The sequence below is a fragment of the Bufo gargarizans genome, chromosome 4, assembly GCF_014858855.1.
Source record: "Bufo gargarizans isolate SCDJY-AF-19 chromosome 4, ASM1485885v1, whole genome shotgun sequence".
NCBI lineage: Eukaryota > Metazoa > Chordata > Amphibia > Anura > Bufonidae > Bufo > Bufo gargarizans.
In genome coordinates this window covers 417,969,462-417,996,278 of record NC_058083.1, presented here as the reverse complement: position 1 = coordinate 417,996,278, position 26,817 = coordinate 417,969,462, and the positions used below count along the sequence as shown (strand labels likewise).

General features: G+C 45.1%; 1 protein-coding gene across 2 annotated transcripts in view; it reads left to right on the top strand.

Annotated features, from left to right (window-relative positions):
- The first annotated feature begins 1,228 nt into the window (after positions 1–1,228).
- Positions 1,229–26,817, top strand: part of IGF2R (insulin like growth factor 2 receptor) — a 191,989-nt gene continuing 166,400 nt past the window's right edge. For both annotated transcript variants that reach the window (XM_044288851.1, XM_044288850.1), the window contains exon 1: positions 1,229–1,387. In XM_044288851.1, the coding sequence (XP_044144786.1) occupies positions 1,230–1,387 (158 nt within the window). In that variant the 5' untranslated portion in view covers position 1,229. The remainder of the gene's footprint in view (positions 1,388–26,817) is intronic.

Sequence of the window (26,817 nt, the reverse complement as noted above, 5' to 3'; positions counted from 1 at the left end):
AGAGACATGCACCTCTTAATAATTTTGGTGAATCTCATGCCAAGGCTGAGGCCTGTTTCACATTTGCGGTAAACAGATCTGGCAAATATGCAGAGAAGCCGCTGGATCTCCGCCAGTCCCCATTATAGTTAATGGGGCCGAACAATGTCTCGGCAGCACACAGTACCGTCCACTATTCACGGATCCGTCAAATGTGCCTGAGCGGAACAGCCTGCCCGATCTGTTTACCGGTAAACAGGCCTAAGTAGACCAGGACTGCTTATTCTGTTTGAAACATCAGTCTTGCTAAATTCCCCCATAGTATATTTTTTTTGCCATTTGTAGCATCGCTTCCTGTTTTGCAGAAATCTGGACTGCTCACATATTGCAGCATTTAAAGGGGTTATCCAACCCCTATAATGAAGCCCTCCCCCCCCCCCCCCCCCAATGCCATGGTTCCTCATATAGATTATACTTACCCAGCTCCCCGACACAGGAATGATTCCCGCACGGCCGCTGTTGTATCTCCTCGTCACGCGGATCAAAACATCCACCGACGGGGAAAGCAATAGCAGGCCGCGACGGGGGCGAGCCTCCCTAGCGTCACCCGGAGATGCAGCAACAGCTATGCGGGCATCAGGAGTGACATAGGTGCTGGGTAAATATAATCTATATGAGGGGCCTGGGTATTGGGGGAATGGGGGGTTATTATAGGGGTTGGACATGCAGGACTTTTAAGTCCAGCGTCATTCGGCGTGCTGCGCCGGAGCTCAGCCCCCGTCCCCATTATAGTCAATGGGGACGGAGCAGCGGTCCGGCGAAACAGCGGGAGGACGGATCCGACAGGGAGACCAGCCTGCCGGATCCGTCCTGCGACAATGCTAGGTTTGGCGCTTTTCCAGCCTACTTCTCTGTCTGGAAAAAAAATGCATGTCATAAATATGTGACAGAAAAAAAGCAACCAAAAATCACTCCATCGTCTGAAAACACTCCTTTTTGGGCGTTTCTAAAAACCATGGCAGATAGGTATATTTTGTCCTAGTGGAGTTTTTTTTTAAATTGGTGGCGTTTTATGCCTCTAAAAAAACAGCATGTTAGAGCTTTAGTAAAAGACGCAGCACTAGTGAAAAAGGGGAAGCACGCACGACGCATAACACTGGACTGTACTTTATTTTTCCACTAGGGGGAGCTGAGGAGCTGACCACAGATCATGTGCCGGTCAGTAGGCGGAGCTGTCAGATGACGATCACATGACTCTTCCTTGGGCAGCCTGTGTTTGTGCGCTGGGGCTTCGGACTGGATTCGGCCGCAGCATGAAACCCCCGGGGATCTCGGCACTCGTCGCTGTCCTGCTGGTCGTCACTGGTGTTACCGGGCAGACTACCGGTGTACCGAGCGAGCTGTGCGGGTGAGTGCTGCCCACCCAGGGGGGCACTTCCTCTATCTGCAGCTTTGTCATCTCTGTAGTGTGCGGAACATGACAATGCACAAGTCAGTGTATGCGGTGCTGTGCCTTATGTGTGCACGGTCGCCGCAGATTAGTAATGGGGGTGACTGCTGTACGGGATCATTGTTGTGGGGTGTACATATAATAGCTGGGGTGTAATCACGTGACCAGGGTCGCCCTCCTCGCTGTGTTCTGTATTTATGGTGCCAGCACTGGTGGTGCTCATGTGTGGAACATATGGAGGCCAGAACTGTAGGTTTTTATTGTAGACATAACCTTTAGTGTAGATACTACAGTCATTTTATTTTGGGTTGTGTCGCTGAATTGTATGTTCCACATGTGGTTCTTTGAAATGGTCCATGGGAGAGTGATTTATTACCAGAGAACTTAAAGGGGTTCTCCAGGGTTTTAATATTGACCATATAATAATAGCAAAGACAGGTGCACTCTGCGGTCTTACTCAACCCTCAAACTGATGTTAAAATTGAGAGATTAGCCCACATGTCCTGCTGTGGAGGACATGTCTGAGCCCGAGCACCGCGCCAAGGTTTCTCAAGTAGCTCGGGTCCTAACACTCACTTACCTGGGCCTACCTTTAATATTGACAGGCCATTCTAGGACTAGGTTCACATGGAATATTTTGGACGCTGACAAAACCTGATGCACACAGTTTTGGGTGTGGTTTTGATGAGGATTTTCGTTCCTGCCCATTTTCAGTGGAATTCTGGAGGTGGATCCTGTGTCAAGAATGGACAGGACACTTCCATGTTTCATGGTGCGGTTTTTAAAACTGCAGGCGGGGAAAAAAAAACCCGTATGGTTTACATACTGATTCCCCATGAAATCAATGGGGAAGTTCTGCATACGTTTTTGGATAAGGATTTTTGGTGTGGAATTTGCCCCAAAATCCTCCCCCACAATACTCCGAGTGAACCTAGCCTAAGCGTGCTGCCACCCGTTAATTTTTTTTTTTTTTTTTTTTCTTAAGGCAGTTTTTGAAGGAGAGTGGATCATAAAAGGAGAAGGAAGTATTAAGGGCAGATACAACTTCCCTTTTTTTGAATCCAGTCATGGGGGGGGGGTGGTATTTTATCCGAACTAGTGTAAAGGAAATTTGGCGTAGTTGCCCACAGAAACCAATGAGATTCCATCTTTCATTTTTCAGAGCTCCTTTTCAAAATGAAAGGTGGAATCTGGTTGGTTGCTGTGGGCAACTAAGAACTAGAAGTCCTTCCTTCATATTTCTGGTTCCTTTCAAAGTAACTTCTGGCTTTGGCTGAAAATCCTGCAGGCCTATCTGCCTCAAAACAGCTTTGAGTAAACGTACCCTAAAACGGCATTACAAATCCTGAACGTGTGGCAGCACCCTCAGAAGTAAATGTGGTTCCTGCCATGAGCTGGTACTGTGGTGTATACTGTTATTCCCTACGGAGGGCATTTACTGAGAATTCTGATCTAATTTGTAGAGAAAAATACTGGTGTACATTTATTACGTGGTTTAGACACTTTCTGTTCCTTGTTAGGCCGAATGCACACGGCCGTTTTTCACGGCCGTGAGCAGTCCGTGGAACCACGGGCTGGATTCCTGCTGAGAGCAGGAACGCACGGCGTCATTAGTTGCTATGACGCCGTGCGCTCCCTGCTGCCACCACAGTAGAGTAATACACTGGTATAGATCATACCAGTGCAATACCGTATTGCGGCGGCAGCAGGGAGCGCACGGCGTCATAGCAACCAATGACGCCATGCGCTCCTGCTCTCAGCGGGAATCCAGCCCGTGGTTCCACGGACTGCTCACGGCCGTGAAAAACAGCCGTGTGCATTCGGCCTTAGACAAATGGGGCAAAGGGTGTGGCTTTATGGGAAAGGACCATGGATAATGATGCATCAAAATTCTGTTGAAAATTTTTGGGCCATTCAGTTGGTAGTATAAAGTTAGGCAAGCGTCTAGACGTGCTCCAAACTTATGATCCAGCTGCAGCCACTTTAAAAATGTGGTTCTTCTGTAAACTCCTAGTGTAAATGTCCTATTAGGGCTGTTTCACACGAGCGGATGCCGTGTGTGACATCCGCTCCGTGAATGACTGCCAAGACCCGATGCGGACTGCAGAGACACGGAGCATTAACATGACTGATAATGCTCCGTGCCTCTCTGTGATCTCTTTACTATGAAATCACAGTGAGATAAAGTTATCACTGATTTCGTAGTAAAGAGATCATAGAGAGGCACGGAGCATTATCAATCATGTTACTGCTCCGTGCTTCTGCTATCCGCATCGGGTCTTGGCTGTCATTCACGCAGCAGATGTCACGCACGGCATCTGCTCGTGTGAAACAGCCCTTAGGCTTTATTCACACATCAGCGTTTTGGTCAGTGATTGTGAGCCAAAACCAGGACTGGAGCCTCCATAGACGTAAAGGAAACAATCTGCACCTGTTCTGTGTTTAGAGCCGCACCTAATTTTGGCTTAAAATCACTGATGGAAATCACTGACCGAGCAATGAGGCCTCGTCCATATTTCCGTTTTTCACTGATGTGTGCTGTCCGCATTATCCACGGACAGCACACGTACCAATTGATTTAAATGTGTCTATTCACATTTTTTTTGTATTTACTTGCCGTGAATAGATAAAAAAAAAATTGCGGAGACGTGCACTACTTTTGATCTGTGATGTGGCTCAAGCTCATCCATAGAAGTCTATGGGTCCATGAAGATCACAAGGGCAACACAGATGGCATCCGTGGTGCATCGGTTTTTCACTGAAGACTGATAGAAGATTGGAAATACATTTTCAGCTGAGCAACGTCAGTGAATTACGGATGACACACTGATGGTAAAAATGGACACACGGACCAACCACGAATCCTTCATGTACATCTTCACGTATGAAACGCGTACGCTTTTTTTTTCCACGGATGTGACCCTGACACTGAAATGGGGACTAGGCCTGACTGTGAATAAGGCTTTAGGTCTCGTCATTTTTAAGTTGGTGAAAAAAAAAATTGTTTGGTCCGTGTGTCCCTTTTTACCCTCCTCAATCCATGAACGTTGCCTAGCTAAAATTTCATTTCTAGAGCATCTCCTATTAGTCTTCAGTGAAAAAACAGACACAACAAGGATGCCATCCATGTTGTGTCCATGATTTTCACAGACCCATAGATTCAATGGGAGTGTTTGCTCTGCATCATGTGTGAACAGACACATTCAAATCAATGGGTACGTGTGGTGTCCGCAGAAAATGCGGACAGCACACGTCCTCGAAAAGCAGACATGTGGACAATTAGGGCTCATGCACGTAGGGTTGTCACAATACCAACATTTTTATTCGATTTTAATACCATAAAAAGTTTTGTGATACTCAAAACCATGTGAAAAAAAATAAAAACACAAAAAAGCTGCTTGCATTCCGTGGAACTTCTGGCCCATAATAGAACAGTCCTATCCTATTTTTTGGGGGGGGGGGGGACAAGGTGACTAAAAAATAACAAATCGCGTGTTTTTTTTCCTGTTATTTTAAAAAAATATTTTAATAGTTCAGACTTTTTCAGACGTGGCGGACGTTTTTTTTTTTTTTTTTTTTTTTTTTTTTACTTTAACCACCTTAGGGAGCTAGAACCCTTGTCCTATTCACCCTAACGCTGGGTTCACACCTGAGCGTTTTACAGAGCGTTCAAACGCGCTGTAAAACTCTCAACACATGAAAACCAATGCTTCAACACATGAAAACCAAACTTGAGCGTTTTACAGCGCGTTTGAACGCGCTGAAAAACGCCCTACGCTCAAAAAAGTTCTTGAGATTCTTTGGGGCGTTTTGTCGCGCGTTCTCATTCATAGACTTTCGGGAACGCGCGACAATGGGCGTTCGCTTGTCTCTGTGTGCGCGATTGTAAACGCTGGTACAATCGCGCATACAGAGCGCTCCTTTCAGAACGCTCAGGTGTGAACCCAGGGTAATAGAGCTCTATTAGGCTGAATAGGACTTTACTCTCCCTGCTGCCCTGTGCTTGGTGCACACAGCAGCAGCGAGATTACCATGGAAAGCTTCAGTAGCGTCCTGGCTGCCATGGTAACCGCTCAGAGCCCAGCAATTACACTGCTGGGGCTCCGATCGGAAGCTGCCACTGTGCTGCCAGGAGAACATGGTGCGTGCTGAGGGCGGTGCTTGCCATGTTCTCTGATACTAGGCTGTGCAGTAAGTAGAGCAGCCTAGTATCGGAAAATAGCAAATCCTAGTATCTTAACGATCTGGGTGCAAAAGTATTGGTTGGGTATTGAAAATGTGATACCTGGTGCAACCCTACATGCACATGAATGTGTGCTGGCCATACCCGTACTGCGGCCCGCAGGCACCGTCCGCGTGTGTACAGTTTCACACATGCTGTCTCATTCACTTGAATGGGTCCACAATACAGAAGATACAGAGCGGAGGCACGAAGTAGAAGACTACGGGAAAACTAGAATGCATTTGAATGACATTTTGATCCGTGCCTCTGCACCGCAAAATAATATTACATGCTTTATTTTTTGAATGGGTCTACATCCGTCTGCACCGGCCACTATTTGCAGTCCCCAATGCACAGCATGGCATGAGCCCTTAGACTGAAAATTTTTGGGCCAGTTATCGGGAACGAGCTTTCGTACAAACACTGATTCCTGATAATTGGCCTGTAAAATTGATCAGCCGATGAACAAGTAAACGAGGGAATGGGTGTCTTTCATCAGGGTGAAAGATGCACGATGATCGGCAGCACATCTCGCTGTGTAGTCATGGATGTGCTGCCGATCATAATGAATAGGCAGCTCTGCGAGTGGTGGAAACAGTCTAGGACAGGTTGCTGGCGTCAATTTTAAACAATTCCTGGAGAACCCGTTTAAGTTTACACAGTCTAAACATTAGACAGGATTAGTATGTCTGCCCATCACAACTTCAGCACCTGCTTTAATCATAGCTTGGGGTTTACAGTCACCCGTGGAACATCTGAATAGATATTTCTTAGAATGCCACCAGTAGATCAGTCATAACTTTTTCACCTCAAACATCAAACACTCACCACTGGTAATTACAATACAGTAAATCACTGACCATTTTCATTGTTCTGGTGGTTTCTTGCCTAGGTGTCATTAGTCTTGTTTCCATTATTCCTTTTTAGGGTGCCTTAACACACAACAGATTTTGTTGCAGAAAATTTTCTGCAACTTAAAATTAGTTCTATTTAGCTAAATGGGGCCCCATTCAAAAAACGGAGACCGGTGTTTCAGTCACAGAAACTTTCTGCAACAGATTATGCCACCTGTGATGACTCCCTTAAAGTGTTTTTCTTATATATTTTTTTTTTTTCTAACTGATGACCTTTCCTCCGATTTGTGGCTGTGTTACCCACGGGACCACCGCCAATCAGATTTATTTTTTGGGCTTGTCTGAGAATTTTAATTATGTTGAACAACCCCTTTAGAACTCTTTCACACGAGTAGATGCTGTGCGGGTAATCCGCTGCATAAAGAGTGCCAAACCCCACTCCGGACAGCAGAGACACGGAGCAGTAACATGACTGATAATGCTCTGTGCCTCTCTGTGATCTTTTTACTACAAAATCACAGTGAGATAAAGTTGTCACCGTAATTCTGTAGCAAAAAGGTCACAGGGAGGCACAGAACATTATCAATCGTGTCAATGCTCCGTGTCCGGAGTGGTGTTTGGCTCTCTTTCATGCAGCGGATTACCCGCACGGCATCCGCTCGTGTGAAAGAGTCCTTAATATGGTTACCTTACAGAAATACACAAAAAGATATAGTAAATACCTTTTGTATTATTCCCTATAGGTTTACTAATAAACTTGTGGGGTCATTTATCAAACAGGTGTAAAGTAGAACTGGTTTAGCTGCCCATAGCAACCAATCAGATCCCACCTTTCATTTTGGACAGCTCCTTTGGAAAATAAAAGATGGAATCTGATTGGTTGCTATGGACATTTTAAGCCAGTTCTACTTGACACCAGTTTGATAAAAGACCCCACTGTTTTATGTCTTGTGGAACATCACCTTGAACTGGATCCTACTCTGTATTTCACAATAGTGAATATAGTTACGGTAGACCAGTGTTTCAGACCAGTCTATATAAATGTTTCCCAGTATATGCAGAAGAAAGCTAATCGAATGATTCCTAAGACTCAGGAGGCCAGGTCAAACTGTGACTCCCCAATCCGATGCAATTAGATGTCACACAGTTGTGTCTTAAAACATGTCAAAAGATATTATTAATGAACTTTAAATGTAGGCCTCCAGCAGATTGCCAAGCCAAAGAAATCCACTGGTGAAAATCTCCAAAGTGACTGGGATGCTCTTAAGCCTCATGCACACGTCCGTGGAACACGGACCGTGAGATACCGGCCTGGATTCCTGCTGAGTGCAGGAGCGCACGGCGTCATTGGTTGCTATGACGCCGTGTGCTTTGTGCCGCCGCTGCTGTACAATAATACTCGTTTAGATCATATCATTGTATTACTGTACAGCTGCGGTGGCACAAAGCGCACTGCGTCATAGCAACCAATGACACTGTGCAGCAGTGGTGGCACAAAGCGCACAGCATCATAGCAACCAATGACACTGTGCAGCAGCGGTGGCACAAAGCGCATGGCGTCATAGCAACCAATGACGCTGTGCGCTCCTGCACTCAGCAGGAATCCAGGCCAGTATCTCATGGTCCGTGTTCCACGGACGTGTGCATGAGGCTTTAGAGTGTGCCGAGTGCACAGAACCAGATGCATTTGACCTCTAAAGATTGGATGCTTTGTAGGGTGAAACATTGCATCCAGACCTGTTGTATAATCAACACACATTTCAGGCCATCTTTGCAGCTGATGTTTTTGGCTTTGTGGGAATGTTGGGGTTGACCAACAAACAATATTTCAAACCTCTCCACAAGGTAGGTGATGTATATGATCTCTGGGGTCCGACTGCTGGGATTCCTACTGATCACAAGTATGGGGGTGAGCGGAGCGGTAGAGCGCATGAGGGACCACTGCTCCATTCACTGCTGTCTCCTGCAGTCCACTAGAAGTGGAAGCAGCGGTGGTCACACATTCACACAGGGCTCCGAGGCTTCCATTCTCATTATCCAGAGTTCCTAGTGGTCACTTACCCAGCAGTCTTATGTTTGTCACCTGTCCTGTGGCTAGATGATTCATGTTCTTGGTGGCCTGACCCTTTTAAGTTGTAATTGTACTGTTCTGTGTGGTTTGGTAGCATTTTGTGTCATTCTCTTAACATCATCCTTCCCGTCTGCCTTCTGTCTTGTGACACATACTTGTTCCTTTTAATAGAGCATTGTAGCTGACGAGCTAGTGTAATGTTTCATGGCATTTCTCAGTCATTGGATTATGTTATGCAGACAGCCGTCTGTCATTGCGTTCTTTATCTGCTGTCCACATCCTGTAGTATGGGCCATATCTTCAGTTTTCCATCCACCTCTATTCATACATTTCTTGCAGTAACAGTCATATTCTGTCCTCCTGTCTTGAGCTGCATCAGGTATTTGTTCATATGCGGACATTTTGTCACACTTGACAGAATTATTTCACATTTGCGGTATATTACATTATACACTGGTAGGTTTGTGTGCGGCAGCTAACTGCATGGTAGGAATTTTGACTACTTTTCATGATATAGCTCTTTGTGGTGCAGTTTTGGCCTGCGGTTTTAATAATTCACGCTGTCAGTTGTAAATAGATCCTTAAGGGCTCATGCACGCCACTGTTGGATGTTTTGCCGTCCGTAAATTGCAGATCTGCAAAACATGGATACAGGCTGTGTGCATTTTGAGGAACGGAACAGACAAGTCCTATCTTTGTCTGTAATGCAGACAATAATAGGACATGTTCTTTTTTTTTTTTTTGCGTAACGGCCATGCGGACACGGAATGCACACGGACTAATTTCCATTTCTTTTTTGCAGCCCCGTCAAAGTAAATGATTCTGCATTCCGCAAAAAAAAAACCTGAATGGACACGGAAAAAAATGCATCTGTGTGCTTGAGCCCTGAAGGGGTTGCCCACAGGTTTGATGTTTGGAAAGGCCATCAACATTAGATTGGGCTGACACCCATCACTAATCAGATATTGGGGATAGGCCTTCAATAAACAAATACTGCACAGCCCAGACATGAACTCCTAAAAATAATTTTCAAGTGACTCTGAGTAGGGGTGGGTGATATAAACAATATACGATATGAGCGATATAAATTCGGGCAACTATATGGATTTTGTCTATATCGCGATAGATTACCACAGAGCGGTAGTGAATTGAAGAAGCTTCTCACTCAACGCTCCGTGGTCTCCCTACTCTGCACCAAGCTGCACTGGCCAGGGCCTTGTGTGCACACATCGTCAGCGCGCTGGCTGGCGCTGTGTGTGACATCAGGTCCCTCCCAGTGCATGCTGGGAAGAAGACGCTGATGGTCTCCAGCCGCGCACCCTGCAGGAAAAGGAAGTATATTAGCAGGGGCCCGAATCTACCGGGAAGGGGAGGTGGGCGGTGCGTGGATGGCTATGGCATGGGGCTGATGGTGCTGGCTGGGGGAGATGGATGATTGCAAATAGCAATGGCATGGGACTGATGGCGCTGGATGGGGGACATGGAGGATGATTACAGAAGAAAAGAAAATATTGCGATATATCGTTATATCGCACATGCTTCAAAATATCACGATATAGATTTTAGGCCATATCGCCCAGCCCTAACTCTAAGTATTAGGCCTCATGCACACGACCGTGGTGTGGAACGGCACGGACAGTCTTCAATATAAATGCCTATTCTTGTCCGCAAAGCGCAGACAAGAATAGGACATGTTATATTTTTTTAGCGGTGCCATGGAATGGAGAAATGGATGCGGACAGCACACGGAGTGCTGGCCGCATCTCTTGCGGCCCCATTGAAGTGAATGGGTCCGCATCCGAGCCGCCAAAACAGCGGCTCGGATGCGGACCAAAACCAACGGCCGTGTGCTTTAATATACAGGTTTATTTTAATTTGACACCAGGTAAATTGGGTTTTCTCACGGGTTCCTGTGGTCATCGCCATGTCTGACTTAAAGGGGTTGTCACTTCAGAAAATAGCACTTATTATATAGAGGAAGTTAATAAAAGCGACTTCCTAATGTGTTATTATCCATATTGCTTCCTTTGCTTGCTGGATTCATTTTTTCAGCACATTATACACTGCACTTTAACATGGTTACGACCACTGACCAATCCATCATTGGTGGTCGTGCTTGCACACTAGTGGAAAAAGCACTAGCCTATGTGCGCTACCAAGGTTCCTTCCACTAAATAGTGGAAATCATGACCACTACTGATGGATTGCAGGTTGGTCCCAACCATGGAATTGAGCAGTGTATAATGTGATGGAAAAATTAATTCAGCCAGCAAAGAAGGCAATCTGGGTAATTGCAATACATTACTACCGTAAGTGGCTTGTATTAACTTAATCTACATAATAGATTCTATTTGCTTTGGTTGAGATGTGCCGTAGTTACATTTCATGCCTTCCCTGACGTTAGCATGGTGCATTATGGCACCTAAGTAACAGTGCCTTACATTTCTGTCTGAATAACTGTGCTCTATAGTGTAGCCACCATAACACTATCCAAAAATAATATATGGTTCAGTAGTAGTGTTACACAATGTAAGTACCACATTACAGGGCACAAGTGATACCAATGTATTATGCAAAAAAAAAAGCTTCAGCAGTGGCAGTGGATGAGTCTCCTGTGATAACACAGGATGTTCTGCTAAAGCTGGCCTTGCACGAGACCAAAGAAGCCAGTCCTTGGCCACATTTTTCTTGCCTACTTGCTTTCAAAAGAATGGCATTAAAGGAGTCTGTTGCCAGGAAATTCAGTTTCAAACCAGGCACAATGCTTTGTAGGGCTAGCTCAGCTGATTGTGCCCATACCTTTAACTTAAAGGGGTTCTGCACTTTGTTTAAACTGATGATCTATCCTCTGACACCGGGGACCCCAGCCGATCAGCTGTTTGAGAAGGCAGCGGCGCTCCAGCAGCGCCGCGGCCTTCTCACTGTTTACCGCCGGCCCAGTGACGTCACGACTATTACTGGCCTGGGCACGGCTAAGCTCCGTTCCCTTGAATGAAGCTTAGCCCAGGCCAGTTGATACAAGTCGTGACATCACTGGGCCGGCAGTAAACAGTGAGAAGGCCGCGGCGCTGCTGGCGCGCCGCTGCCTTCTCAAACAGCTGATCGGCGGGGGTCCCGGGTGTCAGACCCCTATCAGAAGCTGATCTATCCAGAGGATAGATCATCAGTTTAAACAAAGTGCAGAACCCCCTTTAAGCATACATTGCTTCATTCTGCACAAAAAGTACTTTCAATTGATATGCAATTGTGCACCAAGAGCGGGTCTAAGCCACTGTGCATCTCTGCTCTTCCTGGGCCAGCCCCTCCATGTCCTTCTTGGTTGATGGGGCCATAAGTTCATCTAGTATCATTGGCTTGCCTGGCCAAATCAACCAAGAAGCAGGACCATTCATAATGAACTCCATTTTTGTATTTCTCAGTAGGCATACTGGCATACCACTTGAAGGAAGGTTTTCCCGGCCTAAGGGTCCTGCGCAGTATCCCACTTCTGTCCTGCCCTAGTTCCTGTGAAATGGCAATAAGTGGAAGCTCTTGCACTGCAAATACTGCATGTGGGTGGAGGAGGGTGTCTGAAAGCAGAACACATTTAGAGTCTGGTGCTATATGGTTATGGTCTTTCCATTTCATCAACCGATTACCTCATTCTCGTCAGTGTAAGTAGTGACAGTTACTGTGCAATATGAGTGAATACAAGGTCTGTGACTACGTGTCTGTACTCTTTATGTAACACAGAAACCGCCACATTTGCCCAATTTTGTAACTAGCACTCATTCATTGCACTTCCTTTCATCTGTAAGTGATGCTACTTCTCAAGTGAACTCCTTGGTGATCAAAGATCTCCTCTTTTGATGGGAACAGGTCTGGTACATGCTATGAAGTTAACTTTTAATCTGGTTCATTAACGTGGTGTGCGAGTTTGCTATTGAATTCGTCTTCGCTCGTCCTTCCAGTTAATTTAATAAGAGCTTCTCTTTGATGCATGTGGGGCATCTTTTAGGGGAATAGATGACGATCTGTTATTACTGCTTTCACATTTTCGCTGCCGGCTTCATATCTATGGTATGCTGCTATTGTCTGATCTGTTCACCTGTTTTTGAAAAATGTCCTAGATGTATTTCTATGCAAAACCACAATCTCTACACGTGGTTTATCTGTCAAGTCAACTGGTGAGAAAAGCAACAATTTATTATCTGCTCCCATTCCCGGATCAGAAACGAATACAAATATAATGAAGATTTTATATAAAACATTAAGGGTAGATGTATGAAGACTGGTGGATCCATCCTCCAGTCTTGATCTCCCTGCGCTGGCATGAGATGCGCCAGATTTTATATTTTTCTTTTTTATTTATTTAAGGGACAGAAGCATCTTAAATCGGGCGCATCTCTACCCTGCTGTGCGCCAGAAACCGAAGTCTACACCAGCTACAGGCTGACATAGACTTCAGCTATGACATCCGCCACTCTCTGGCAAAAGTTATGGCAAATTCGGCGGCGACAGGGTGAAGCCTTGTCCCCCTTCCGCTAAGCCACACCCCTTTTTTCTTGCCACTTCTTAAAAGTCCACAATTTGCGGACCGCAAAACATGAAGCGGTCGTCTGACTGCGCCCTTAGGCTGGGTTCACGTATGCGCTGTGAACTCCGGCAGTATGTTCTGGCTGAGGAACATGCTGCCGGAGTTCACCGTATCCGGCATAGCTGGATACCACGGATCACCGCTGGATCTACATTCACTGTAATGGGATCCGGCAACTTTCCAGCATATATGCCCCAGACAAAGGAAACTGTGAATTCCAGTTCCTCTGCCGGAGTTCACAGGGCATATGTAAACATGGCCTAAAACATGTACAAGTGGTCCCCCAAGTTTCATTATTAATTGGTTCCGGTACAACCATTGTAAGAGGAAACCATTTTAGTCCATAACTTTATGGAAAACTAATAATTGGTCTCAGAGTCCCAACACAAGAAAAAATGAAGATGTAAGAATAATAAGCAGACAACTAAGACAGATGAAGCAAGTCCTTATATATATATTAGTCAGGGAGAGATGCTAGAAGCTGTAGATAACTTTCTATGATGAGGACAGGAGCTTCTTTAGCGCCCTTCACAGTACACACAATGTGCCATAAAAATAAAATGGAGCCACCCTCACCTGGTGTCACCCTGGTACAGATAGGGCAGTATGGGAGATGTAGTACTGTGGAGAGGAGCTACTACACAACCAATACAGGTGTTTCACCAGAGAAATGGCCATGTTGATTGGTTGGGTCTGAGTCAAGTTTCAACTTCCGATGGTCCAGAGCGTTGTATCTTGTGGGATCACTGTACTGCTATTAATCATATAGGAATGCTCTTCTACTGGCTTGTACTTTATTTACCTCAATCTATTTATTACTTCATCTTTTTTGTAGTGTGGTAACTTGATAGTACATCACCATGACTTTAATGGCCGCTAAGTTCATCCCCCTTAGTTTCTTCCTGTCATGAAAGATTTGGCCATCCTACTCCTTTCTCACAGTCCCAGTATTTCCTTCTCATGGGTACTTAGTACTTCAATATAGCGTACAGTTATGTATATTGTGCAATTGTGCTTGTTACTGGCACAAGTTCCTGTATAAATCTGAAAATACAGGGAAAGTAGGGAACTTGCCTATACTAACCAGTCAGAACGCCTCTTTTATTTTCCAGAGTCAATTACAAAAATGAAAGCTGTAATCTGATTGGCCACAATGGGAAATGTTGCTGTAATATATATTTTATCTGAATATTTTGCAAAAAGGTTGCAAATGTCTGACATCAAGTTGTATGTTGAGACTTTTGCATCTCCTGTTTTGGATATAATGATCATTTCAGCACGTCAGAGCATGGGGCCTATATGGCAGGGAGTTGAAGCTATACTGCTGTCTAGTACGGCGCCGCGCTGCCTCCTCATGGGTTTCGTGCCTTTCTTAATAAAAAAAATTCTAAATTGCTTTGATTATTTGATCAACTTTTTTGGTACTAATTTTATTCTTTTAGGCATTTTTGAGTTTTTATCCATATAGTGTGTTTTACTGCCATTTTGAATGGTGTGTTAAACGCCATAAATGTATTAATTTTTTTTGCTTGCCTAGCATTTTTTAAAAGGGAACGTATGTAATGTCACTTCCTCTGTAGAGCTGTAATGGAACAACTCATTGGTAAAATAACGGCATACAATAGAGCCATTACAAAGCGAAATCACATTTGTGGTTTTAAAGCAGCAAAAAAAAAAAAAAAAAAAAATATGGAGATTTAGGGCTCATGCACACGACAGTATGGCTTTCAGTGTTTTGCGGTCCGTTTTTTATGGATTCGTTCCGTTTTGTTTCCTTTCCGTTTTTTTCCATTCAGTTTTTCTGTATGCCATATAGAGTATTCAGTAGTTACATAGAAAAAATTGGGCTGGGCATGACATTTTCAATAGATCAGCAAAAACTGAACGGATACAGAAGACATACGGATGCATTTCCGTATGTGTTCCGTGTTTTTTTTTTTTTTTTTTGCGGACCCATTGACTTGAATGGAGCCAAGCACCGTTATTTGCAGACAAGAATAGGACATGTTCTATTTTTTCACGGTACAGAAATACTGAAACGTAATGCACACGGAGACACCAGTGTGTGTTTTTTTTTTTTTTTTTTTTTTTTTTTTACTTTTTTGCTGAACCATTGAAATGAATGGTTCAGTATATGTACCGCATACTGAACTAAAAAAAAACAGCCAGTATACTGAACGCAAAATACTGTCGTGTGCATGAGCCCTTAATGGAAAAAAATGCCAGGCAATGAGGAGCACAACATCTGACCTGGCATGTTGAGATGTGAAAAAATGCCATTGTTAGGCGTTTATGATTTCCTCTAGACTTCCATGCAACTGTTTTTTTATTTATACCTTAAAAAAAAAGGGAAAATTCCCAAAAAATGACACCAGCATAAAGGTTCCTTTTGGTTGCTTCACGTTGTGTCAAGGGGATAAAAATGTAGTGCACTTAGCATGTGATGTATACGGCTACACAGAGCCATGAAAAGGCTATATGCATGAGCTTTTTGGAAATAAAAAAAATATACCGTTTAAGCAGTATTGGTTGTTCTGACAGTAATCATGGGTTAACAAGCAGCTTTCCTGCATTTTGTATACATTTTTTATTTTTAATTTTTGTATGAAAAATTAAAATGCAGTATATAGTTTACTGCAGAAGACTTCAGAGAAGGGCTCAGCGTTTAGTGAAGTACTAGCCTCCGCTTTAGGGCTCTTTCACAGGAGCGACTTTTCTGTTTGGATGCGATGCATGTAATGAACGCTTGGAATCTAGATTGAATCCTGACCCATTCATTTCACTGGGTCTGTGCACGACTGTCATTTTTCATGTTTCATCTTTGCGTTTAGGAAAAATCTGAAAAAATGTTCTGTATTGTGCGTTTTTCCCCACAGCCCTCGCTCCATAGAAGTGAATGGGGCTTTCTTAAAGACATCCGGATGCAATGCATTTTTCACTGATGGATGCTAGAGATGTTAATTGTTTTTGTTCAGGCGAGTGCATTGCGGACAGAAAAAACACACACCCTGAAAGCAATTGCAGAAAAAAGCTGTGCGGACAAGAATAGGACATGCTCTATCTTTTCTTCTGAGCTGGGAACCCGAACTACAGATGCGGACAGTGCCCATATCTTTTGCAGCCCTGTTGAAATGAATGTGTCTGCACCTGTGCGGACTCATTCATATGGTCGTGTGAATATAGCCTTTCCCTGAACAGATCCCGACACAATATGTATCGCTCGTGTGAAAGAGGCCTTATAGTTTCACCGTGCATGCACCAGTTGGCGGATAATTTTACTTATAATGCTGTAATCGAGACTTTTTGACAGGGTATGTTTAGAATGCTAAACCTCAGCAGTATAGTGCTGGTAGTTTAGTGTGCAAATCTCTCTTGACAGGTTCCCATTAAGATTGATGTAGGGTTGCACTGGGTATCGAATTGTCGATACTCAATCAATACTTTTGTACCGGTATCGATTTGATACCAGGATTTGCCATTTACCGATACTATCAGAGAACATGGAGCCCGCTGCTCACAGCTCGCTCTATGTTCCCCTTAGCAGCACAGGGGAGAGAGTCACACTCTCCCTCCCCCATGCCGCTGCTGCCACCAATGATGAGAGACGGGTAGAGGAGGGGCTTTGGCCACTGCGCCACCAATGAAGAAAACTAACCCATTGTATTAATGGTTTAAAAACATTGGTGGCGTAGTGCAAATCACCCCCTCTCCCAATTTTACATATAAAATATATAAACAATAAATAAACATATTACATATTGCCACGTCCAAAAAATAAATAAAAACTGCGCAATTCGCCTTTTTTTTTTTTTTGTCATCTTGCCCCCCCCCCTAAAAAAAAAATGGGATAGGACTGTTCTATAAAATGCGTAATGCATGCAGCTTTTTTGGTGTTGTATTTTTTTTGCGTGCTATTGAGTATCGCAATACTTTTTATTTTATTTATTTTTTATAGTATCGAATCAAAATTTTGGTATCGTGACAACCCTAGATTGATGTACATAGAACAGAGATTTATTAAAATGTTAATCTACAGTAATCATTACATATCGTTAAATGGGTTGTCTCACGTGAGCAAATAGCATTTATAATGTAGACAGAGTTAATACAAGGCACTTACTAATGTATTGTGATTGTCCATATTTCCTCCTTTGCTGGCTGGATTAGTTTTTCCATTGAATTATACACTGCTCGTTTCCAGGGCTTACGACGACCTTGTAAACCAGCAGCAGTGGCCAATGCTTGCACACTATAGAAAAAAGTGCCAGGTTCTCTGGTGACAGGGACCGCTGGAGTGCACATAGGCCAGCGCTTTTTCCTACAGTGTGCAAGCACGACCACCGCTGCTGGATTGCAGGGTGGTTGTAACTCCTAGATGTGAACAGTGTATACAGTGATGAAAAAAGTGACTCAAGCCAGCAAAGAAGCAATGTGGGCAATCGCAATACATTATTAAGTGCCGTGCATTACCTTTATCTACGTACAAGAAAAATGCCATTTGCTGAACAAGGCAGCCCCTTTAAGCCATAATGGCTATCAGGAATTTTTTAATTTGGTAGGATTTCTTCAAAAAATACCAGCGTGTTAGATAATCTGACTATTAAATATCCCAGATAATCAGAACAGCATCTAGCTGTTTTGTGTTCACTGTATACAGAGTAATGCAGATGAAAATCTATTGGGAAACATTGAAATCTGGGCTGCTCACCAGACACTGCAAATAATGACACGCTGAATGCCCAGGGAGCGGTGAGTACAGGGCCCGCCCAGGGAGCGGTGGGTACAGGGCCCGCCCAGGGAGCGGTGGGTACAGGGCCCGCCCAGGGAGCGGTGGGTACAGGGCCCGCCCAGGGAGCGGTGGGTACAGGGCCCGCCCAGGGAGCGGTGGGTACAGGGCCCGCCCAGGGAGCGGTGGGTACAGGGCCCGCCCAGGGAGCGGTGCATTTATTGCTTCCCGGTCTTCCTGTACTTATGAACGCTTTCATAATGAAAAAAAGTGCTCATTAGTATTCGCCCCATAAGACACACTGACATTTTCCCCCACTCCTGTTGTATGTGTAGGACTACTATCCCCAGCTGTACAGTACAATGACATTGCTGATACACGCAGAATCTTCCTCCTATCTGTTGTTGTTGTGCAATGATCTGCAGACAGGCAAAGAGTAGAGAGGAGAGAACTCCTCCAGTCTGTCAGCTCTGCAGCTGCAGGATGAGGGAAGATCTTGTGCACAGCAATTGTCCCTTCAGTGCCTGGAGAAGAGGAAACCCTGCACCTGCTTCGTACCTGTGGCAGAGCCTCCAGCCCTAAGGCCTCATGCACACGAATGGGGTATGCAATCCACATCAGACTGTCCACACCGCAAAAAAATAGTGCATTCACTACTTTTTTGCTGTGCTGAGGCACGGACAGAAAACCCAAGGAAGCACTCCATTGTGCTTCCATGGGCTTCCGATCCGTGCCTCCGTTTCACACCGCATCTCCCTGATTCAAGTAAATGGGTCCGCCGGTGCCCGTGTATTGCAGACCCGCTGTTTGCGGGCTGCAATATGGCCACGGCCATGTGTATGAGCCCTAAGCCTGTGCTGATGATGGTAGAAGGGGTTAAACTTTGCTGAAGAATCCAGTGGGAGGGGAGACACAGGGCAGACAGCAGCAGATCGGGCAGTACAGGAGGCGTGGCTTGTCTCTCCAACCAGCACTGCCTTTAGGGTCCATTCACATGTTTGTGGAATGGGTCTGCATCCGTTCCGCAATATCTGGAACGGGTGCAGACCCATTCATTCTCAATGGGGCAGGAATGGATGCGGAGAGTGCATCTATCATAGTGCCGGCCGTGTGCGGTCCCCAAAATGCGGAACGCAGATGGCCAGTGTCCGTGTTTTGCGGATCTGCAAAACTGTTGTGAACATGCGAATGGACCCTTAGGCCTCTTGCACACAAACGTATTTTCCTTCCATGTCTGTTCCATTCATTTAAATGGGTCCGTAAAAAAAACGGAAGGTACTCCGTGTGTATCCCATTTCCGTTCTGCAAAAAAATAGAGCATGTCCTATTCTTGTCTGCATTACAGACAAGGATAGTACTGCTGTTCAAGTCCGCAACGGAAGGCACACGAATGTCATCCGTATTTTTTGCGGACCGCGGACACGGTTGTGTGCAAGAGGCCTTATGCTGTATATTTCCACCTCAGGATAAAGCAGTTAAGGGAGTGTTTTTATTGGTGAGGGTCCAATCCGCAAACACGCCCATTGATCCGTCACTTGGACCCACTTGTAGTACCAGTGACAACCACTACCAAATATGCTGCACAGTAAAGAGAAAAACCGAACCCACTGATCTGCCATCAATGGTTTATCCTCGGGAGAAAAAAAAATAACCAATTTAATACATAATTACCCTAATGTCACATATGTTCAGCTTGGCCGGAAATTCAAATTGTTCCTTGATGGAGATGCCAGGAATGGCGGCTGCCAGACAACCTCTAGGGGTGAGCCTTAGAAAAATGTGAAGAAATCAAATTGTGCTTCCCGGGATCCTCTGATTCCTGCTGCCCATACACGCACTAGACTGCTCTAACAAGTAGATAATATATCCATTTTGACAAGAATAACATTGCGTGCATGAGCGTATTGTAGCACGTACAGCAGATGGCCTATAAATTACGCCCGAAACATGTTCTACTCTTGTAAAGATCTAAAAGCTTATTTTCAGCGCTGCTCTCCATGGCATCGGCATATCGTTTGGGGTAGGTGGGTTCTTCATGTGTCAGTAAGTGATTTTTACTTTATCCTCCTTAATACGAGGACCTTAAAGCCATGTCTAGTATCGTTTGTTTTCTACAGGAAAAGCTTAGCCATCGTGCAGGAAGGTGCGAAGTAATCTTTGGCAATGGAGACACCGCAGCAGTAATTGGTGAGCTTTGTACCAGGCTGCTGGACCTGTTCTGCAAGGTTTCCACAGAGGCAACTACTGCACATCCGCCTTTGAAAAAGTTGTCACCCAGACTTGGTAAACTCCTTAGTACATTACATAATAAAGATGTACAATTATTGGTTAAAAGGAACCCTTTTGGCCATTAACTGGCATGGTGCTGTAGGTCTCTTTGGCATCATTCTGCCCTCAGGAATAGTTTTTAATGTGTATACAGCTCAGCTTCATCAGCGCACTGCTCGTCTGGAGTGTTCTCATTACAGAGCACGAGTGGGATTTCCGAGACTCTAGTGCTTATGTCAATCGCTGAAGATAAGGTGTGGTTACACTCCGTCACTCTGCTAGGCTTGTGCCCCTCCACTCATGACCCGGTATGAGATTTCCATAAGTCGGGGGTCATTTAATAATACAAAACTGGCGTAAAAAAGTTGCCAGACCTGGTTTTGTCACTTTTTAACATCAATATTATTGCATGATACTCTGTCCTCGCCATTGGGAAGTGGCAGGCGTGTGTGGCTGAGGCCAGGCCGGGGTTGTGCCATCAGCCCTGGCATATTCACTTACATTTACACCAGTTTTGGGAGTGATAGATGCTGAAAATCTACACCACTCCCTGAGTGGAAGCACACGGACTGCTGTAGATGTGCCTAAGTTATGACGAGGTGCATGTCTAGTCTTAAAGGGCTTCTGTCAGCCCACTAAACCCTTTTTTTTTTTTTTTTTTCCCCGTTAATATTAATCCCTACACTGCAAGCTCCCTGTACATATGCTAAATATTAATTTTCGTTCAGTAGATATTGTTAAAAATAAAGTTTTATCATATGTAAATTACCTTGCTACCAGCAAGTAGGGCGGCTACTTGCTGGTAGCAGCCGCATCCTCCTCTCATCATGACGCCCCCTCCGCCGTTTGATTGACAGGGCCAGGGAACGGGTTCGTTCTCTGCTGGCCCTGTATGAATTCGAAATATCGCGCCTGCGCCGTACCTTTCTTTAATCGGTGCAGGCGCACTGAGAGGCGGCCTCTCTCCCGGCCGCTCCATCCTCAATGCGCCTGTGCCGGGTGTAGATGTGACGTCATCGGCGCAGGCGCATTGAGGATGGAGCGGCCGGGAGTGAGTCCGCCTCTCAGTGCGCCTGCGCCGATGACGTCACATCCACACCCGGCGCAGGCGCATTGAGGATGGAGCGGCCGGGAGAGAGGCCGCCTCTCAGTGCGCCTGCACCGATTAAAGAAAGGTACGGCGCAGGCGCGATATTTTGAATTCAAACAGGGCCAGCAGAGAACGAACCCGTTCCCTGGCCCTGTCAAACGGCGGAGGGGGCGTCATGATGAGAGGAGGATGCGGCTGCTACCAGCAAGTAGCCGCCCTACTTGCTGGTAGCAAGGTAATTTACATATGATAAAACTTTATTTTTAACAATATCTACTGAACGAAAATTAATATTTAGCATATGTACAGGGAGCTTGCAGTGTAGGGATTAATATTAACGGAAAAAAAAAAGGGGGTTTAGTGGGCTGACAGAAGCCCTTTAAATTATGCGGTAGCGCAGGGAAGAATCACTGACATAAAGGCTGGAATTTTTAAATAGCCTTAATTGAGTGCATTCCATTTCCGTATGTCTGCATGTCCGTTCCGCAAAAAATAAAGAACATGTTCTGTAATTGTCCACATAACCGGACAAGGATAGTACTATTTTATTAGGAGCCAGCTGTTCGGTTTTGCAAAATACGGAATGCACACGGATGTCATCCATATTTTTTGTGGAACGCAAAATACGCACGTTCGTGTGCATGAGCCCTAAGTTATCACTATCAGATCGGTAAGGGTCTGACACCCGACAACCAGACCAATCCGCTCTTCTAGGAAGCTGCATCTCTGGAAACTATACAGTGTAGGAGCGGAGGCACGTGGGTCCATACTATGTCGTTTCTGGCGCCTGCATACTGCAACCCCACTCCGATTCCTGAGTCATGAAAAACTCCTTTTTTAAACTTTTTCTTTCCTGAAAAAAGGAAATCTGAAGACTTTAACAAGAGTATAGGGGCATGATCGATACGTTGTGAAGGTATCCTGCAGTACCATGCCATCCACGTGTGCCGTGCATTGCGGACCGCAGTGGACGGGCACCGTCCATGTGGTCTGCACTGATGGATGCAGAGCCAATCATCTTGAAAGGGAACGCAATCCGTCCGCACCTCAAAAAATATAGCGCACGCCCTATTTTATTTGTGGTGCGGAGGTACGGACCAAAATTCAGCAGGTCTGTATATTGCAGACTTGCTGTTTGTGGGCCGAAATACAGTCACGGCCGGCGCACGTTCGTGTGCATGAGCTCAAAAGCTGACAACGGGTTCTGGTTAATATGCAGATCTGAAGCCAGTAATGTATGCACCGGCTCGACGTCCCATTAACAGCCTCAGCAGCAGTTTTCACTGTTGCTATAATTATTTTCGCAATTTGCTGATGGTGCTAATTGTCTTCATTAGAGAAATGTTGTGCATTTTTTCTTTTCTCCCTTCAAATTAGCTGTTAAACCTTTTTGGGTTCTTCATAGTATTTGACTCATCATGTTTTGGTGTTTTTTTTTTTTTGTTCCTCCACTGGGATTACATTGAAGGTCGGCAGTAGATTTAAAAAAAAATAATCTTGCCATAAATATTAGATGACTTTTGGCTTTTTACTAATCTCACTAAACTGTGAACTAAGTATACAGACATGGAAAGCGGCGCCCGGGGAACTCACTGCACTTACTATTATCCCTGGGCGCCGCTCTGTTCTCCTGCTATGCCCTCCGGTATCTCCGCTCACTAAGTTATAGTAGGCAGAGATTTCAGTCACTAAGTTATAGTAGGCGGAGTCTGCCCTTGTTCTTCTGTAGCGCTGGCCAATCGCATTGCAGAGCTCACAGCCTGGGAGAAGATAACATCCCAGGCTGTGAGCTCTGCGCTGCGATTGGCCAGCGCTAGCGCATAACAAGGGCAGACTCCGCCTACCATAAGTTTGGGACTGAAATCTCTGCCTACTATAACTTAGTGAGCGGAGATACCGGAGGGCATAGCAGGGATAATAGTAAGTGCAGTGAGTTCCCTGGGCGCCGCTCTACATGTATGTATACTTAGTTCACAGTTTCAATGTAATCCCAGTGGAGGAAAAAAAAAAACCCACCAAAACATGATGAGTCAAACACTATGAAGAACCCAAAAAGGTTTAACAGCTAATTTGAAGGGAGAAAAGAAAAAATGCACAACATTTCTCTAATGAAGTGTTCACAGTGTAAAAATCGGTGAAAGGTCCTCTTTAAACTAAGGGCTCACGCACACGGCTATTGCCTGGCCGTGGCCGTATTGCGGCCCGCTTACAGGGGGTCCACAATACACGGGCATCGGCCGTGTGCACCCCACACCATGGATCGCGTATCCATTCACTTCAATGGGTCCGCAATCTCTGAAATGCAGAAAGGAGACCCGGACCTGAACCCCACGGAAGCACTACGGAGTGCATCCGTGGTGTTTCTGGCCGTGCCTCCGCACCGCAAAAAAGTAGTGCATGCACTACTTTTTTGGGGTGCGAACCATCGGATGCAGATTGCGGACCCAATTCAAGCAAATGTGTCCGCGATCCGCAGGCGGCTGCCCCACGGCCGTGCCCGTGCATTGCAGATTGCAATTTGCAGTCTGCAGCACGGGCGCCGGCCGGCACACTGCCATGGGCATGAGCCCTAACACTGGCAGTCATCTTGAGGTCTGAGTGCACAGTTCATCGCCCTCATAGCAGACTTGAAGACCCCTCCTGATATCTAGGCAGGCTTACAGATGTTTCTGTATGCAGTGCCTAATCAGTAGATGAGGTTAGTAGAAGTGTGGGCACATTAATAATACAATTGTGCCTGCTCGATTTCCAACCTCTTAGCAGTGCCTGCACAACAGTTTCATGATACAGCACGTTTGATGGAAGAAATTATTCTACGACTTGTCATGTATCCGCTTACGGTGAGCAGTCTTTGAGGTCTTCTGTTGTCCTAGGACTATCGCTGAATTTTCGTGGCTTTGTTGGTCAGGAACTGCTCTTAAGAGCCCTTTTGTCTTGCACGTGCCTTGTGAGCCACAGTTTATCCACCCCCAGTGGGATAGTTTTGATTAGTTCTAGTTGCCCTCTTGTATTAAGGCAAGCTCATCTTCTCATGTCTAGTATTTGGTCTCCAGTAACAATGTCTATTGTACGCAGAACGGAAAAGTGTAGGGTCTGTTCTATAAACTATGCAGGGCTGCTGAATACGGATGCGTTTTTGTGGCCCTATTGAAATGAATGGGTCGGCATGCAGTACCTAATCAGAGGAGGTTAGTAGAAGTGTGGGCACAGTAATAATACAATTGTTCCTGCTCGATTTTTAGCAGTGCCTGCACAACAGTTTCATGATACAGCACCTTACATATTATGATTTCTGTGCAGCAGATTGCGCTGTATAAACAGCGATCTGCTGCCTATAAGCAAAGCAGCTCTATGAGGAAGAGAGACGAGGGACGTGTCTTTCCTGATAATTGGATGCTCCTTGGTGCATGCAAATTTGCCTTTACCCTGCATCCGTGTGTAGGCACCCTAATAGTCCCAGAGCTGTTCAGTGTTGTGTATAGCTGTGCATGAGACGGTTGCCTCTAAAGGCGTTATTACCACCTCTCTAACTGAATACAGTAAGGAATGATGCCAAGTCATAGGACCGAGGAGACGTCAGGCCTGCCAAATGAATGTAGAACTTGTTCTACAGCTTTTCAGCGTAGTTGCGTTTACATCCTGGGGATACATTTCTTTTTGTAATTTTTCTAGCTATTTGGTTAGTTAGGACCCATTATACATGGCCGATATATGTTGAGCAATGAGAACAAGTTGGCCATTTATTCTCCATCGTTGTCTGTCTGTTGGCTGTATTTACATGCTGCAGTGATAGGGCATGACCCTTGCTTGCCGCCAGTACATCCTTGCTTACACAGGGCAGTGAGCGGCCTAAACAATCAGATAAGCCAACAAAACGATCACTTGATTGTTGTGTGATTGGCGATCCATTTACACAGGTCAGTTATTGGAAACGAGTGTTGGTGCAAACATTTATTCCCGATAATTGACCCAATCATCTGTCTGTGTAAATGGGCCCTAAAGAGAAATATCCCCTTTTTTTTTGTGTGTTTTTGAGCCTTCAGGAATATCTAGTATTCCAATATATTTTTTGCATACTTTGCATGGCTAGAGATACATTGTCCCTCTGTCTCTGGAGGTCCCAGCAGATCCATGCATTACTCGGACAGTCTACTGATTGATTTGGGCACCAGGTAATGCTTTGCTTCCCTTGTTTTCCCACTGCAAGGGAATTGAACACTTAGGCCCCTTTTACACGAGCGAGTATTCCACGCAGGTGCTATGGTTAATATGGTTGTTAGCCTAGGGACATGGGCTGCATTCCTAAAGCTGGTGCATTTTTGGATAATTTTTTTAGCCTCAGGCCTGGAATTTTTTGTTTCTGACCCAGACTTAGATCGCCATAAGATCAAAGCCTCATTCACACGTCAGTGCTCAGATCTGTGAGCAGGCGGTCAGTGATGCGTCCGTGAAGGATCAGTGTTGGGTCCGTGTGTCTGTTTTTTGCTGTTCGTGTTGCATCCATGTTTCATTGACACTGAACAGCTGAAAAATATTTTTCAAAGAATCTCTTCTTAATAATCCGGTTTTCACAGACCCGTAGAGTATAATGGGCGTGATGGATCTGTGAACGGACCAAATAGAGCATGTATCCGTCCATAAAAAAAAAAAAATGACCCATGGACCGTGCTAAAACACTGATGTCAGAATACACACATTAAAATGAATCGGGACGTGTGCTGTCCGTAGAGAACACGTCTGTGAAACAGTGACGTGTGAATGAGGCTTGAGTTTTTTTTTGCAATCCGCAAATTGCAAATTCCAGCCATGTGCATTAGGAACGTTCTGTCCTCTATAGAACTGTCCTGTCCTTGTCCTTAATATGAACAAGAACAGAACATTGGAAAACATAATTATTAGGAACACCATACTAATACGGTGTTGGACCCCCTTTTGCCTTCAGAACTGCCTTAATTCTACGTGGCATTGATTCAACAAGGTGCTGATAGCATTCTTTAGAAATGTTGGCTCATATTGATAGGATAGAATCTTGCAGTTGATGGAGATTTGAGGGATGCACATCCAGGGCACGAGGCTCCCGTTCCATCACATCCCAAAGATGCTCTATTGGGTTGAGATCTGGTTACTGTGGGGGCCATTTTAGTACAGTGAACTCATTGTCATGTTCAAGAAACCAATTTGAAATGATTTGAGCTTTGTGACATGGTGCATCATCCTGCTGGAAGTAGCCATCAGAGGATGGGTACATGATGGTCATGAAGGGATTGATGGACCTTGGACATGGGATGGTGCTGTGGGAATAAAAAGCAGTGCATGCCTCTGTATGAAGTACAGTAGGGGCTTATCCACATCCATAGCAGCCTATGGCAGATTCAGTAAGCAGTAAAGCTTCATGCTGCTTGCGCTGTGAAGTCATAATAAGCACACCCATAATTAAAGATCAGGCTGGATTTCTATGCAGGAAGCTCCCATCTCATCTTTCAGCAGTTACGCCATTAACTTATGTAATGTCTTGTGACTCCAGCACGTTATATAACTATACTGTATATCAGTCTGGAGCTTTTGGTAACAAAAAAAAACC